Raw genomic sequence first — 16,916 nt, 5'->3', positions numbered from 1 at the left:
TGAAAGTGAAAAACAGGATGGGAGTATGGGTACAGGATGATTTTAAGAGTATGGATTGTTTAAAAACTCACCATTGCATGGCTGACTGGGAACCAAGGTTCACTGCCTCAGTCCAACATCATGAGTGAGCATAGGACCCTGTAATGCTAGTCCAGGAAAAGGTCAAAATTCAAAACTTCAAATACAAAATTCAAATTATGATTTCTGCCAAATGCAGATTGGTTTCACACCATCATAAAGTTGAAAAATCATTAAGTCAAGCCATTGAAAGTTAGGGACCATCTGTATTTTCCTATATGTTTCTTTTCCTTCACAGACAAACTTCTTTAAAAGTTATTTATGTATTTGCTGCTTCTACTTTAAGACCTTGAACTAAGCTCAGTCTTTCCACATGACCCTAAAACTTGAGCGTATAGCACCCAAGAGAAAATTCTTTAATTTTTCCAACAATTTTGGGAAGCCCCAATTGCACTAAAGCTGAACCCTTTATTTATCCTCATTCTGCCTTAACTTCCAAATCCAAATATCTAATTCACCGAAGGATGTTGCAAAGCTCCCAACACTGATGCCCTAAAGAGGGTGAAACTTTTGGAAAATCCCAACCAAACATAGTCCTTAAGACCCTGCATACTCTGCTCAGAGATGGAGGCAGCTAAGTTCCACTGCCTCTTTTGATGTTGTCTTTCCTCAGCTCTGATTCTCAGAATGGACCCAAGTCCCATGAGTAGAGCCCTATCATACAAAACTTCTGCGGCTCAACCCAGCCTACACCTCCCAGTGCAGAGTCCCAGTCAGAACATGAAGTTCCTTGTTATAACTCACTTAACACTCTTCACTGCGTGATATCATCCATAACTACATGATAAAACTGCTTTTTAGTGTCACCAGTAATCTTCCAGTAAATTTAATGGTCTTTACCTCTTCCTCATTACTCTGACCTTTGTTTAGCATTTGACCCAAAACCCCCTTCTTGACATTCCATTTTCTTATTTTGAAAAGATGCTGTTTGTTTTTCTTCTACTTTTTGAATTCTTCACTGTCCTTCAGGAGCTCTTCTTCCCAGCATTAGTTAGGTTTTGCTTTCTAACAGCTAGTCTTCCCTCCTTATCGGAGGGGGTTGGTTCCAGAATACCAATATGTGTGGATGCTCAAGTCCCCTATATTTATAAAATCAGGTATTATTTGCATACCACCTACACATATCCTTTAGAGATACTTTAAATTATCTCTGGATTGTTTATAATACCTAATACAACATAAATGCTATGTAAACTGTTGCCAACACGTGACAAATTCAAGTTTCATTTTTTGGAACTTTTTTCCCAAATATTTTCTATCATATTTAGTTGAATCAGTTCTGTTCAGTTCAGTCACTCAGTCGTGTCCAACTCTTTGCGACCCCAATACACAGATATAGAACCTACAGATATGAAGAGCTGACTATATTTGGCTAACTCAGGAATCTAAAAGTGAGCAATTTGGAGTGAGTTCTACTGATCCTAGCTGGGCTTAATCATGAGTCTCCACTCAGCTTGTGAGTCACCTGGGACAAACAGGGCCTCTCTTCACATAGTCTTCCATCCTCCAGGAAGTTGCTTGAGCTTTTTCATAGAAGTTACAGAACTCCAAGAGCAATAAGAAAGCAAGCTCCAATGTGTAAGCCCTTTTCAATCTCTACTTTTGCCATGTTTATAATTGTTCCACTGGACAAAGCAAGTTTCTTGGCCAACTGAGAGTTTGGATGGGAGGAGATTACCCAAGAGTGTGTAACAAGGAGGTGTGAACAACAGAGTTATTATTACAATCTACTCACCATGTCTACTCACCTAAACTATGGGCATTTCTAAAGAGTTAATCTTTGACTCATTCTGTTACTGAACCTCTCACACTATGGTTCTGAAATCTACAATGCCCTGCAGTTCTCATATTCCTGTAACATCTATAACACTTAGGAGTGAATGCCTTCAAAAATCTACCATTATAAAATAGTCCTCTTTTTGCCCATCTTTTTGTATTTCTACATTTCTCCTGGACATTTTCACTGAGATGACTCATTAGTACTTCACATTCAACATTTCTAAAAGTGAATGTATTGTCTTTTTTTCTGTTTCGACCATGCCCCCAATAAAAAAAGGACTTTATGAAATGTATATTTCTCTTAATATTTCACGTGGTCTCAAAAAACATATTTTTAAATCCTCTCTAATTTTCTTCTTCTACATCTAATTACTAGTTTTGCCTCTAGTATTTACCAGATAAGAATGCTCTTGCATTTACTTAAATCTGAGTTTCAGTTTTCTTGTCTTAAAAGCAGTGATAAGAAAACTTGCCTTGCGGGACTATTACAAAGATTAAATTAGCTCATGTATACAGTTTTGTGTGTTCAGCACATCAAAGGAACTTAAAAATGTTAATTATTTCTCTTCCCCTAAGTCCTCGATTCTTCATTCATGAAATTGCTATATTCCTACTCTTCCTTTTTTAACAGTATCACAATTAGAAATTAAACCCTGATAAACTCATGCTGGAGACATTGGGTACAGCTTCTCTATCGCCACCTAGCCTCTCTCTTCTCCATTTTATTTCCACATCATCACTGTCTTTTCAAAGCATGACTTTCCATCTGTTTCTTATCGGATAAAACCCAAACTCTTTAACCTGGAACACATGGTCTTTTCAAAAACCTTGTCCCAACCTCTTTTTCCAGATTTATTTCTCATAGCTCTCTCCATAAATACTTCAGTTAAATTATACAACTTTCCATTTCCTGAATATACTTCTACTTCCCTTCCCCTGTGTTCAACAATTTGTACTGAATTGTCTCATGGATAAGCATTGAGTAAAATTGAATCAGAGAGTGCTTCTACTACAGGGAATTTACAACTTCAGGATGCAATAGAGTCTCACTTCCTGAGATTATAAATTGTCTGGAGTACAGACATTGTCTTAAACAGTTTTCCAGTGATGATGCAGGAAATGTAAGTATCCTGCCCTCTAAGACTTCACAGTCTCATATGAAAGACAGAAGTTGTGCAACTAGCCATCATATGATAAAAGTAGAGACTCCAGAGGCAGGATGGAGGCAGGCAAACCTCAGTTTCATCATTTATTAGCTGTGTAGCTTTGAGCAGTTTGCTTAAATTCTCTTAGCTTCAATTTCCTCATCTGTGAAATTCCTCAGTCGTTTCCAATTCTTTAAGACTATAGCTGGCTGGCCTCCTCTGTCCATGGGATTCTCCAGGCAGGAATACTGGAGTGGTTTGCCATTTCTTTCTCCAGGGGATCATCCTGATCCAGGGATCAAACCCAGGTCTCCTGAATTGCAGGCAGATTCTTGACCTTCTGAGCCACCAGGGAAAGTAGCTACCTCAGCAGGTTGTAATATACAAGTGTAATATACAAGTGTAATATACAGGTTGTAATACAAGTGCAGTTATTTTGTATTTTTTAAGTAGCATAATGATAAAGTCTCAATAAATACCAGTTATTATTTATTATTCTGGAGGAGGGCATGGCACCCCACTTCGTTATTCTTGCCTGGAGAATCCCATGGACAGAAAAGTGTGTGGGGACTACAGTCCATAGGGTCACAAAGAGTTGGACACAACTGAAGAGACTTAGCGTGCAGATTATTTATTATTGTTCTACTAACAAGATATACAAAATTATGGGGAAAACAAACGATGAATTATTTCTATAAAGGTTAGAAAAAGACTCTTGGAAGGGGGTCATGAGAGCAGAACCCTGAAAGAAAGGTGTGATTTTCCCCAAACCAATTTATCTCTTCTACCTTTGCACATATTTATCCATGTATTTGTTTCTTCAACATACTTTAAAATACTGTTAAGTGCAAGCTATATGACAGACGGTTGTGCTACTCTATGGCATTTATCAGCATCTGTCCTATGCTGGCTGAGAGAGAAAAGCAGCTCTGGCATCCAAGAGTTTGCCTTGCACTTCAGACTAGGCCTGGGAGTTCTCCTGTTGAACATAAACAACCTCACAGGACACCAACAGCAGACAAGGCCACTCTGTGACCATGACGGATCAAGACAAAAACAAGATCAGCTCACTCTTAATTATACCTGAACACTCACCAAAAAAAAATGGACACTGTCCAAGCACAAAAATGACCAAGCATTCACCTATTTTGGTTAACATAAGTGACTGCTATTTCTTTACCAACCATAACTTTAATCTTGATCTAGTCTTCCCTCTTTCTCAATAAGATTAATTAAGATACAAAATCACACAGTTACCCTGCTTCCTGACAGTAATCCATCCAGAGCAGTCTTGCTTCCTAAACTCTCCCCAAAGTCACTGCCCCAAATCCTCTCATGTGTTCTAATATGCCTACTGAGATTCTCCACTGTTGTCCATGGGGTGTCATCTCTTTCCTTGTAATGAATAATAAACTACTATAGGTGAGTTTTTGGTAATCTTTGTCTAATAGGCATTGACATACATTCTTGGTTTAATAGTCTTTTCTCCAGAAACTAAAATTATCTGGAGAAAAAACACTGTCTTATTCATTTTGTTATCTCCCGCTTTTCAAAAAACAGTGCCTTCAACATGGTAAATATACACAAAAAGTGTATTGAATGGATATATGAATCCAGTAGACTCTATCTTCTTCAGTGACTAGAAATGCTGAAATGATTTGCAGAAAGTATCCTGAGTCCAACTTCACAGAAATAACACACGCACCTCCAGAGATGACGTTCTGGCAGAGACTTTGCAAGGAGCAAAATTCTGGAGCTTGCAATAGTGTCCCTTATGGGAACCTTGGCATGTTGTAACTAATTTTCATAAATGGCTAAAAGATATATGTGATACTGGAGTGACTTTAGTCTATCGAATTACTGGCCTTTCACTGGAATTATATGGGCTTCCCAGGTGACGTTAGTGGTAAAGAATCCACCTGTCGGTACAGGAGATTCAAGAGACTGTGTTCAATCCCTGGGTCGGAAAAGTCCCCTGGAGATGGAAATGGCAACCCACTCCAGTATTCTTGCCTGAAGAATTCCATGGACAGAGGAGCCTGGCGGGCTATAGTCTATGGGGTCATAAAGAGTCCAACACGACTAAGCAACAGAGCACACATAATAGGATTTTTCTGAATCATCCAAGTCAACTGCCAGTGTGTTATGCAACATTTGTGTTAGTGGAAAGATTTATTTTAAAATAAGATTCTAAATGCTCATCACGTTAGAAACCTAATACAAAGTTCAGGGGTTTCCCTAGTGGCTCAGTGGTAAAAAATAATAATAATAATAATAATCTGCCTGCCATGCAGGAGACCCAAGTTCAATCCCTGGGTCAGGAGGAGCCCCTGGAGAAAGGAATGACTACTCCAGTATTCTGGCATGGAAAATTCCATGGTCCTGGCAGGCTACAGTCTATGGGTCGCAGAGTCAGATATAACTGAGCAAGTAACACTTTCACTTTTCATAATGTTCAAAAGTTCTCAGCAATAATATTTCTTGAATTGTATTTTCATTTTACCCTTAAACAGGCACAAAATTAATGGATAAAAACTCTAACTGAGATACTTATTTTGAATTTAAAGGCTGTATAAAATAATGTCATATGAATAAAACAGAAAACATGAAAAAAATTAAAGACTAACACTAAAATTAGTTCAGTTTTTAAACAGGAAAAAATCTAACTGAAAAACTTTGTGGGAAAAATGACATGGCAAAGATATTACACAAGGGTAGTTTATTATAGTATCTGAAATTAGCCAAATGAGCAATAAGTTGGGTAATACAGATCACATGTTCTACGTTTGCATCTATGCATTTTAGAAAAATTCTTCTGTTATGTTCATATTCAAAGAAACATTCACATAGACTAACTGCTAACGTTTCAGTCTTCAGGAAAACAGCTGTAGGAGGTCTGAAATATTATTCAAGCTGCAATTAATCTGCACAACTACCTTCCCCAGAAAGTCCTTCCAGTGCTACATGTGCTAAGAACTGGGAGTCAGAGAATGCTGCAGAGAAATTAACAGCTAAATTTCATCCCAATCTCAAAGAAAAGCAATGCCAAAGAATGCTCAAACTACCGCACAATTGCACTCATCTCACACACTAGTAAAGGAATGCTCAAAATTCTCCAAGCCAGGCTTCAGCAATACGTGAACCGTGAACTTCCAGGTGGTCAAGCTGGTTTTAGAAAAGGCAGAGGAACCAGAGATCAAATTGCCAACATCTACTGGATCGTCGAAAAAGCAAGAGAGTTCCAGAAAAACATCTATTTCTGCTTTATTGACTATGCCAAAGCCTTTGACTGTGTGTATCACAATAAACTGTGGAAAATTCTGAAAGAGATGGGAATACCAGACCACCTGATCTGCCTCTTGAGAAACCTGTGTGCAGGTCAGGAAGCAACAGTTAGGACTGGACATGGAACAACAGACTGGTTCCAAATAGGAAAAGGAGTACGTCAAGGCTGTATATTGTCACCCTGCTTATTTAACTTCTATGCAGAGAACATCATGAGAAAAGCTGGGCTGGAAGAAAGATTGCCAGGAGAAATATCAATAACCTCAGATATGCGGATGACACCACCCTTATGGCAGAAAGTGAAGAAGAACTAAAAAGCCTCTTGATGAAAGTGAGAGAAGAGAGTGAAAAAGAGAGTGTTGGCTTAAAGCTCAACATTCAGAAAACTAAGATCATGGCATCTGGTCCCATCACTTCATGGGAAATAAACGGGGAAACAGTGGAAACAGTGAGAGATTTCATTTTGGGGGGCTCCCAAATCACTGCAGATGGTGATTGCAGCCATGAAATTAAAAGACGCTTACTCCTTGGAAGGGAAGTTATGACCAACCTAGATAGCGTATTAAAAAGCAGAGACATTCCTTTGCCAACAAAGGTCCGTCTAGTCAAGGTTATGGTTTTTCCAGTAGTCATGTATGGATGTGAGAGTTGGACAGTGAAGAAAGCTGAGCACCGAAGAATTGATGCTTTTGAACTGTGGTGTTGGAGAAGACTCTTGGGAGTCCCTTGGACTGCAAGGAGGTCCAACCAGTCCATCCTAAAGGAGATCAGTCCTGGGTGTACATTGGAAGGACTGATGTTGAAGCTGAAACTCCAATACTTTGGCCACTTCATGCGAAGAGTTGACTCATTGGAAAAGACCCTGATGCTGGGAAGGATTGGGGGCAGGAGGAGAAGGGGACGACAGAGGATGAGATGGCTGGATGGCATCACCCACTCGACAGACAAGAGTTTGGGTAAACTCTGGGAGTTGGTGATGGACAGGGAGGCCTGACGTGCTCCGGTTAACGTGGTCGCAAAGAGTCGGACACGACTGAGCGACTGAACTGAACTGAACTAAGAAAGCTAGTAAAAAAAGATGTAATTATTTTGTTTGGTAATGTTTTAGAAGGTAATAGTGACAATCCTAATATTCAGTAAAAAAAGTCAAACTTTCAGCATGTACAAACTGAAAAACATTTCATACACATAATAATTTGAAGTTGTATATGTTCATCATAAAAACTGAAATTATAACTCTGGTCCCACAACATTAATTTTGTAAATTGGGTTTTGGTTTTCCATCCATTAAAAGCTCAGACCAGTGATTCCTTTACTTTAAATTAACCACAGTAAAGTTTAGGTATGTATATATGTTATTTTTAGATATCACTTCAATGAGATTCACAATCATTTCCTGTCTTGGTATTCATTCTACATTACAAAGAATATTCAAATCAGTGTATAACCCCCTAAATATTTTTCCGTTAGGGACTGAATGAAGCCACTAATTTCTAGGAGCCTGGAAATTATGCTATTATGACTATGAGTATAACCAGAAATTGAGGCATGGACAATTCATTGAGAAAAAAATGCAAAATAGCTTATCCCTAAAATGAGGAAAGTCAGTAGATTTTCTCGGTAGGTTAAAAAAAAGCAACTCAGAGAGAAAAAGTTGAAGGAAAGAGGTGGTTCTTATTTCCATAAGACAGCTGCTTCTTATTTCAATAAAAGACCTGAGATTTATAGATAAGCAATCACCATTTAATTATTCATTTACTCAACCAACATTTATGAGTGTTTATTATGTACAGGCACTACAGGAAGTTTCTGAGCTCAAAGCAATAGCTCATCTCCCCACCTCCCACAAACAGAGCTTACAGCTTTAGAGAAAATAATGAGAATAATGAAAGCTGATACTAAAGGCTCAGCAGGAAGACCTGATGTCTTCTAGAAAGTCAGGAAAGCCTTCAGGGAGAGAGGAACAAACAAGGTAAGACCTCAGGGATGAATGAGAATTGGTCAGGCAAGAAAAAAAAAGAGGGAGAGTTTGCAAGCACAACAACCCACTCCTGGGATTTCCTAGGTGGTGCAGGGGTAAAGAAGGTAGAAGATGCAAAAGATGCAGGTTCAATCCATAGGTCAGGTAGATCCCCTGCAGAAGGAAATGGCAACCCACTCCAGTATTCTTGCCTGGAAAATCTCATGGACAGAGGAACCTGACAGGCCACAGTCCATGGGGTCGCAAAGAGTCGGACACGACTGAGCATGCACACACAGGAAGCTAAAGACCACAGGGAAAGGAGAGTATGGAAGAAAGATGGAAAGATGCTCATCAAGTGAATGCTGTTATAGGGAAAGAATATTGTGAGCTGAGGCTGGAGTGGGGTGTGCAAAGTGTTATCCATTTAGGCAGAGGTAAAGGAAGAGCTGGCCAGCTAAATAACAGATAACATTTCTTAAGCCCTGACTATGTGTCAGGTTCTCTATGGTGCACTGCAGAACCTAATTAATTTATGTTACATGTTGATCCAATGAGATAGTGGTCATTTTTAAGTGGTCATTTTTATTCCTATTTACTGTAAGTCACTCAAAGTCACATGGCTTGGTCATGACAGAGCCAAATTCAAATTCAGATCTTTGGGACCCATAGCCTGGTTTTTAAGCACACCACAGGCCAAATCAAAAAGGGTGACCAGCATTATACCTCAATCAAAATTCCATACCGTTAACATTTGGACCAAGTTAAAATATCCACCAGAAGAACTAAAAAATGTCTCTTGCTATGTAGATTCTCACTGTGGTATAGGCAGTTGGGAAATACAAAGTTTTCTGAGCTGAAAATCAGACACTTAATTGAGGCAAAGTCTTGTTTGTTTCTCTTTGGGAAGCCTCAGGACCTAGTCCATAGGACACAGTGGTTGCTTAACAATAGTCCTACATTACTATATAGAAGTTTGTGTCTTCTTGGATGTCAGTTTGGTGAAATGCTTGAAAAAGTAATACTAGGATCTATCTACAGAGACAAACCAAACCTTTAAATAAATCACTTGAACAAAATCAAACCAATTTGAAAAAACAAAAAATCAATAGAATCTTTCTTCTTTTTTCAAAGAATGAATTCAATCAAGCTGGAATTTAAGTTCTAATCTTTAGGACTGAATGAAGCACAGTAGTTTATGAGTTATTAATATTCCATGCACATATAATGTTTTCCCTCACAAAAAATTTGTTGAAAACCTGAAAAAGAAAAAATAACCAAGACTTTTATTAAGAGAAAGTGGTTCTGAATGGCATGTTGCAGCTGAAACTTCCAAATTAAGTTTACCAATTAAATGACTGACTCTTGACTTATTTTAATAACTCCATACTATGGCACTTCATTGCTTCTCAAAGGAATAATATTTTGAGATGCATGTAATCAAGTTTTACTGCTATTAATCAACTATTTTTAACTGTTATTAATTACACTTATACTTTTATTCTGATTTTAATGAAGTTCTGCTGATTTCTCTTTTCCTCACTTCTGTGATTTTGCCATTGTTCTTATAAAATGTATTTAATGTAGCAGTTAATTATCATTTTTCTTAAAAATGATGAAAATATATATATAATGCATTAAATAATGGACATAAACACAGTTATATAAAAAATGTAGTACAATTATATTAATATGAAAAATCATGTAACACTATACCTGAAATGTAATTTTTTAATAAATTTTCAAAGTACTTATTTTACTTCTTTTTATAAAATTTTATTTATTTATTTCTGGCTTTTCTGGGTCTTAATTTTTTACAAAGTATTTGAGCAATATATTTATCAAACTGTTATTTTATATCAAAGGATAAGGAAATAAGATTACATCTTAATTCTATAAGTAATGCAGTCATTTAATTACAAATCTTTCCAGTTAATCTCAGCATAGAAGTATGCTTTTGTTGATTTAAATTATTTGTCTGAAAATTCTTATCTTGGGATTATCCAAAACATTTAATTTGATAAATAGCCACATGTATTCTTATAATGCATTTTACTTTTATATACAAATAAACATTTTACTTAGTTTTTTAAACTATAGATCTAAGAATACTTTGTCTTCAAGAAGAGAAATTGAAAATATGTTATTTTGCAATTCTACCTATATGGATTTAGTCTTCCCTGAAAACTAGAACAAAGAAAAAGAAATAAATGATGTGGATTAAGAATATTTATGCAACTGCTTGCCCATCGGTGATTTTCTAATGATTTCAACTACTCAAAGTAGATATGTTAGATTGATTTGTGAATATCCTGATGCCTTTTTTATTTATTTATTGATGGTAAATAATTTTTAAAACACGTTATTCCTCTCTCTGTAAGATTCAAATGCAGGCTTCATATGCTAGCAGAGAAAGACATCTACTGACATCTAGACTGAAAACAACTAGGAGCATTGTGTACAACTTATATTGGATAATTATTATTAAATTCAGCAGTATTCAAATAACCAAGTAGTAAAGTTGCAATTGTATTTTTAGATAGTGGTGTAAGAGAATTCTCTTTCTGAGCATATACTACTTTATTTCCCCATGCTACTTTCTTCAAGCCAGACAATAGCAATAACTTTAAGTTAGATAAAATCTTGACAGAATTTTAGTCTGACACATTAAAGAGGAGCATGATTAGAAAAATATTCCTTAAACAAATGGAAATTCTATTATCTTAAAACCACAAAATTCTAACACTTTTATCTGACAAGCATAAACTAACAATAAATTTACAAGTTACAAATATTTATTCTTGTGCTCTTTTTCAAGGCTGTCTATATCATGGTGAATAGGAGAGGAATTGTAAATAATATACCTTTTGTTGTTATTGTTTAGTCTTTAAGTCAATATCCAACTCTTTTGCAACCCCACGGACTGTGGCCGACCAGGCACCTCTGCCCATGGGGTTTCCCAGGCAAGAATAGTGGTGTAGGTTGCCATTTCCTTCTCCAGGGGATCCTTCCAACCCAGGAATTGAACCTGCATCTCCTGCATTGCAGGAAGATTCTTTACCACTGAGCCATGAAGGAAGCCCAATCTACCTTTACATGGCAATAAGAGTAGGAAGATCTTTTCACAAAGTACTTCTGAGTCTAGTCCAGTTTAACATCAAAGGTGGGAACCACCAAAAGCACAGAAACAATTAGGGAAACAACTTTTAAACTCTTTGTGGAAATTACACAATTAGAGATCTTTTTGCTTTTCATCAATATATTTCATCACTTGAATTTTTTTAATGATAAAAGCAATGGAATTTAAAGCCATTGTTCTTGGCTCCAAGATTCATAGGTAATTTCCATACCATTATTTTCTGGAAGAACTTTAACTATATCTCTAAGAACATTGAATTTTAAAAGGGTGCAGTGAGTTCCGAGTAATCAGAGCCTAAGAGTAAGAGTTTTGAGGGATTCCATGTTGAAGATGTGGAAGAAACACACTCATCTATGAAAGGATCTAGGAATTAAAATTGAAGATAAAACAGTGATTCTTCCTAGAAACAAAACAAATCATTAAGAATGAATTTATTATATCATTTAATGTAAAGTATTCAGAAAAGGTAAGGCAATTCTAGGTGGAATTTAGTAATCAATTATTATATTAGTTTGTCTTTTAATAATAATCTAGTTCTTTTTCTAACATCTTTATTTCCTAAAGTTAAAAGAAACAAAGGAACAAACCAATACTGAAACTTAACTGACATGTCCTGCCACTAATTACTCCAAGAGCTTTTGCACTGTCTTCTTATTAATACAAGTCAAGGATAAAGACATTAACAATAAATACTAAAATGCATTGCACTAAACTAGTCTAATAAGGAACTGGATGATAACTTTCATTGGTTTCCCACGGCCTCTCATCTCACACACGTGAAGATAATAATCTTTACTTAATACTATATACTGAGCTCCTTGTAAAGTAAACATTAACTTTCATAGTATTCATAAGCAAAAAGAGGAAGTTTATTTAGTTATTCATAAGGAACAGAAGTTTAAATACTCACATAAGAAAGTTCTTAAAAGAAGCTTTTTTTAAAAAATAATAATTCCCCAGGTATTAAGGCACTGTGGGTCACTTGGATACCTTCACTTAGAAGACTAAGTTACAATTGCTTCTACTTGAAATGGGGTGAAATTCTAGAGGCTGCAGCCACCTGTACAAAAAGCACTGAAGCAATTTAGCCGTTTGGTTGCAAGAACTCATTAGCAACCTGGGTTCACAGGTGAAAGTCACAGTGTACACTTAATAGGAAACAAGTGGTTTATGCTGACCAGGAGGCATGTGAGCAGTATCTGAGCATCAGAGGTCTTTTTAAAAATTTTATTTTCTAATTGGGGTATAATTTCTTTGCAATGTTGTGTTAGTTTCTGCTATATGGCAATGTGAATCAGCTATAAGTAAACATATATCCCCTCCCTCTTCAGCATCCCTCCCACACACCCACTCTCATCCCATCCCTCTAGGTCATCACAGAGCAAGCACCAAGCTGAACTCCCTGTGCTACACAGTAGCTTCCCGCTAGCTATCAACTTGACACATGGTAGTGTATATATATGTCAATGTTACTCTCTCAGTTTGTCCCACTCTCTCTTTCTGCCCCTGTGTCCACAACTTCATTCTCTACATCTGTGTCTCTATTCCTGGGCATCAAGTTTTTATGCCAGTGGATGTGAAGATCCCAAGAAAAACCCACCACAAAGATACAGGATGGTAGTAACACATAGGAACACTGCTGCTGCTAAGCCGCTAAGTCGCTTCAGTCGTGTCCGACTCTGTGCGACCCCAGAGACGGCAGCCCACCGGGCTCCCCCGTCCCTGGGATTCTCCAGGCAAGAACACTGGAGTGGGTTGCCAGTTCCTTCTCCAATACATTTAAGTGACAAGTGAAAGTGAAGTTGCTCAGTCGTGTCTGACTCTTCGCGAGCCCATGGACTGCAGCCTACCAGGCTCCTCCATCCATGGGATTTTCCAGGCAAGAGTACTGGAGTGGGGTGCCATTGCCTTCTCCACATAGGAACACTGCTGAGAACTAATTCCAAGAGGAAAGGTCAGGAGTTACATACAGAGGGAAAAAAGTATTCTTGGCTACAGACAGCCCCTGAGAATCGAAAAATAGCCACAATACTGTAACTGTCTTACTTTGTTAGGCAAAAAGAATCTAAAGAAGGGTGCTGTGTTTGATCCTGTTACCCAAAACATTATTGCTTTTGAAATGCTTATTTCAATTCACTTGCTGTCTTCAGCACTTATTGTTCTGTCAAGTATGAATGTACTGGAACCACTACATTTGAAACATAAGAGGTCATGTTCCTATATAATAGAGAAATCTAGAGGTCTAGGAGACCCCAGGGAACTTACAGGTGAGGAAATGGAGCCCTAAGCAGTTAAATGAATTGAATATATTCAAAACTAGTATATTATGAATTCAAAGCACTAGCATTAATATTGTGTTACACTGAATATAAAACATATATAATACCATACCTTACATGGAAATCATGTAGTAGAAAAAATCATATTATAAATGCATATAACTAAGCACTCAGTGAATAAAGACATTTCATATAGATTATCACAGAAATAAATGTTCGTACAGGTGATTTTCTCATCTGAGAACAGATCAATCCCATTTGTCAGAAGTCTAGATTTCAATTCATTTCTATTTAGGTTTAAAATAAGGCGCTTCTTAACATTCATAGACCCCTGATGTTGGAAAAAATCTCAAAGTCCCCTAACCCTCTTCTGTATTTGAATTGGAGTTTGGAAAACAGCAACAATGCACCATAGCTCTTCCTACAATATTTTTCCCCAGGCCAGTAAAGAATGCTGCAGTTCACATCAAAAGAGAAAAAACACAAGAAAATGAGTGAGTCCCCAGAGGTTTCTCTACTCAGAACCCATTCTATAAAATGAGTCCTGAGAAATATCCCCAGTCTTGGGTTTCATTAGAACAAGGTGGAAACATCTGGGGCAAGTAATAGTCAGAGCCTGCTTCTCAACTCACCACACCCCGAGCATCCATTGTCAAGACCTTGCTCTATCTATTTTATATTCAAACCACCACTAGCATAACCTTGCCCTTCTCCCAACTCCCCATGCCACTACTCCACCTGCCACTTGCATGGATGGATATATAGGTGCACAGATGGATGGATAAGTGTCTAAGTACATAAAATTTTCTTCCTTGGTTCCACTATAAGTCATAGGATTTATTCAAATATCAGGGTAAAGTCTATCCCCTTCTCTGGAGAAATAACGTCATTATTTTCCTTGTTAAAGCCTCTTGAACATCTGTAGCTGGCTAACTTCTAATTATAATAAAAACCAAATGGGATTCAAAGAAGAATATCCAGTCATGATTTTACTAGGAAAAGGTGACATCTTCTAAATGTGACCTTCTATTAATTCGTTAGTTAGCCTTTGTGTGTCTATCAGGACTGGAGTTGATGCTTCAAAAGTTTAGAAAAAGCTGGACTTGAGGTTTGAAAGTGTGCTTTAAGGAAGACCTATGATACTCCTGTTAAAGAAACACAGTTCTATGTTAATGTGAGGCACCACTTCTTTTGTGCTTAGTTACTCAGTCGTATCCGACTCTTTGTGACCCCATGAACTATAGCCTGCCAGGCTCCTCTGTCCGTGGGGTTTTCCAGCAAGAATACTGGAGTGGGTTGCCGTCCTCTTCTCCAAGGGATCTTCCCCAACCAGGGATCAAACCCAGGTCTCCTGCATTGTTGCAGGCATATTTTTTACCATCTGAGCCACCAAGGAAGCCCAGCCACCAGGGAAGCCCTGACTTCTTTTACAGCCAAAGAAAAGAGAGGGTATTAAATACACCATTTGTTTACGTTGATGAATATGCACCTAGGACGGGTGGAGTATACCACTGTAACGGAAGTCACTTCAACAATTACCTTCCAGTTTCACTCTCACCTCTCAGGGAAGGTGTGTTTCAATTAGAAGGATCTAGCCAGTACTTCCTCATAACTTTCTAAGTAGCTCTTTGAAAATTAATGGGTTTGCAGCTAGGTAGGAAAGAAAAACCCATTAACCGCCCTCAGAGAGTTGAGAAATAGTGTGTGTAGTACTCACGGCTCTGCCTGGAGGCTCCTGTCTTCAGCCACGTAGTTAGAAGGAATGTAGCCCTGCAGCTGCTGGTCGGCGCTGTCGGCCCTTTTCTCCAAGTGCCTGGCCAGCCACCAGCCCTCGTGGGACTTGTCCAGGACCTGGAGCTTATCACCCGCGTGGAAGCTCAGGTCCTCGGCTGTCCGAGCCTGGTAATCAAACAGAGCCACAAAGAACTGGCCCTGGCTTCTCTCGGGCTCTGGAGGCGGCGGCCGGGGAGGATCAGGAGGGCAGTCAGCCCATGGGTTCTGAATCACCCCGGGCTTGTCCGCCTCCTCAGACCACCAGCAGTGGGGACAGCGATCCAGGTAGGTCCGGAGCCTCAGGCAGAGGTTACCCATTGTGTCCCCGGGGGGAGTGGGGGAGAGGGGCTTCTCCCTCTCCCCTCACTCTCTGCAGATCCACTTTCTCTTCCTCCACCGGGAAACTGCAATCAGCACCAATCCTGCCGGCTCTGAGAGAGTGTACAAAGCCCAGTTCACAGCCGTCCCGCCGACCTGTTTGCAGAGACTCACCGGCTCCCTTTCTGCGGCCCCAGGGCAAAACAGGGTGGAAAGTGGGCAGCTGATCGGTGGGAAGGTTTCTCAGGATTCCCACCACAAAAAGAAATTTGAGAACGCTTTATTTAGATAAATGCCTGAGAGCAGAAAAGAGGCATCTTGCTTCCTGTCCCAGGAAAAAGTTACCAAGAGAAACAGGTGAACTCCAAGTAAGTCTGTCTCCACATCTTGCCTTTGCCAGCAGCTCTCTCCCCGCCTCAAGGCCGCCTCGGAGGTTTGACCAGTCCTGACCCTCACTGCTCTTTCTTTTCTGCTAATGACTAACCAACCAGCCCAGGCTATTGCCTTTAACATCCTGAGCGATGAACAGATTGTAATAATTTCTTCTTACTTCCTGGTTCCTTTGTGCCTGTGATTTTAATGGGATTCCAGTCCCCTCTACCTCTCCCTTCTCCCACACCCAAGGGAGACCAGCGCCCTCACCAGGGAGACAATTCTTGAAGCAGCTGCCAAAATCCTAACTCCTGGACAGACAAGCTACCTCAGGAACTGTTTTGTCCTGATGAGCTACCAGCACAAAAGATAAAGGCAGAGATAGGTCCTTTCATAAAAATGAGTAGGATTGTTTTGCCACCACTAAGGGAAATGGAAAGGAAAATTAAAGTGTTTGGGTATTTGCTACTGGACAAAAGGGCAATTGGGAAAGAGTCATTGAGTCTCTACCTTTTTTTTTGTATCACCGTGAATAGATTTTAATAGCCTCAAAATAAGTTCACAGTCTGGAAAAATACAAGAGCAGATGACTAAAATGCTGAGAACTCAAAATACTACATTTTCCCACAGGAACAATTTCCCATCCTTCGTGTACTATTTCTGAAACACAGGGGCACACGCACACACACACACAGACTAGGTGACCAGTGGAGAGAAAGAGTACAAGGGTTGCATATGAACTGGTGTGGAGGCTCTTTCTGTTCAACTTTGACCTCTAAAGTCTGCAC

At 38.8% G+C, this 16,916-nt stretch overlaps 1 protein-coding gene across 1 annotated transcript in view; it reads right to left on the bottom strand.

Moving 5' to 3' along the window:
- The window catches only part of FRK (fyn related Src family tyrosine kinase), a 97,442-nt gene extending 80,806 nt beyond the window's left edge, over positions 1-16,636 (bottom strand). Inside the window, exon 1 of the mRNA XM_081530062.1 lies at positions 15,383-16,636. Coding sequence (XP_081386188.1) covers positions 15,383-15,756 — 374 coding nt within the window. The 5' untranslated portion in view covers positions 15,757-16,636. The remainder of the gene's footprint in view (positions 1-15,382) is intronic.
- Positions 16,637-16,916: the final 280 nt, after the last annotated feature.

This window comes from Giraffa tippelskirchi, chromosome 9 (assembly GCF_054371585.1).
Source record: "Giraffa tippelskirchi isolate mGirTip1 chromosome 9, T2T-mGirTip1v1.2.pri, whole genome shotgun sequence".
In the NCBI taxonomy this organism is placed as follows: Eukaryota; Metazoa; Chordata; class Mammalia; order Artiodactyla; family Giraffidae; genus Giraffa; species Giraffa tippelskirchi.
This window is presented reverse-complemented; position numbering and strand designations above follow the sequence as displayed.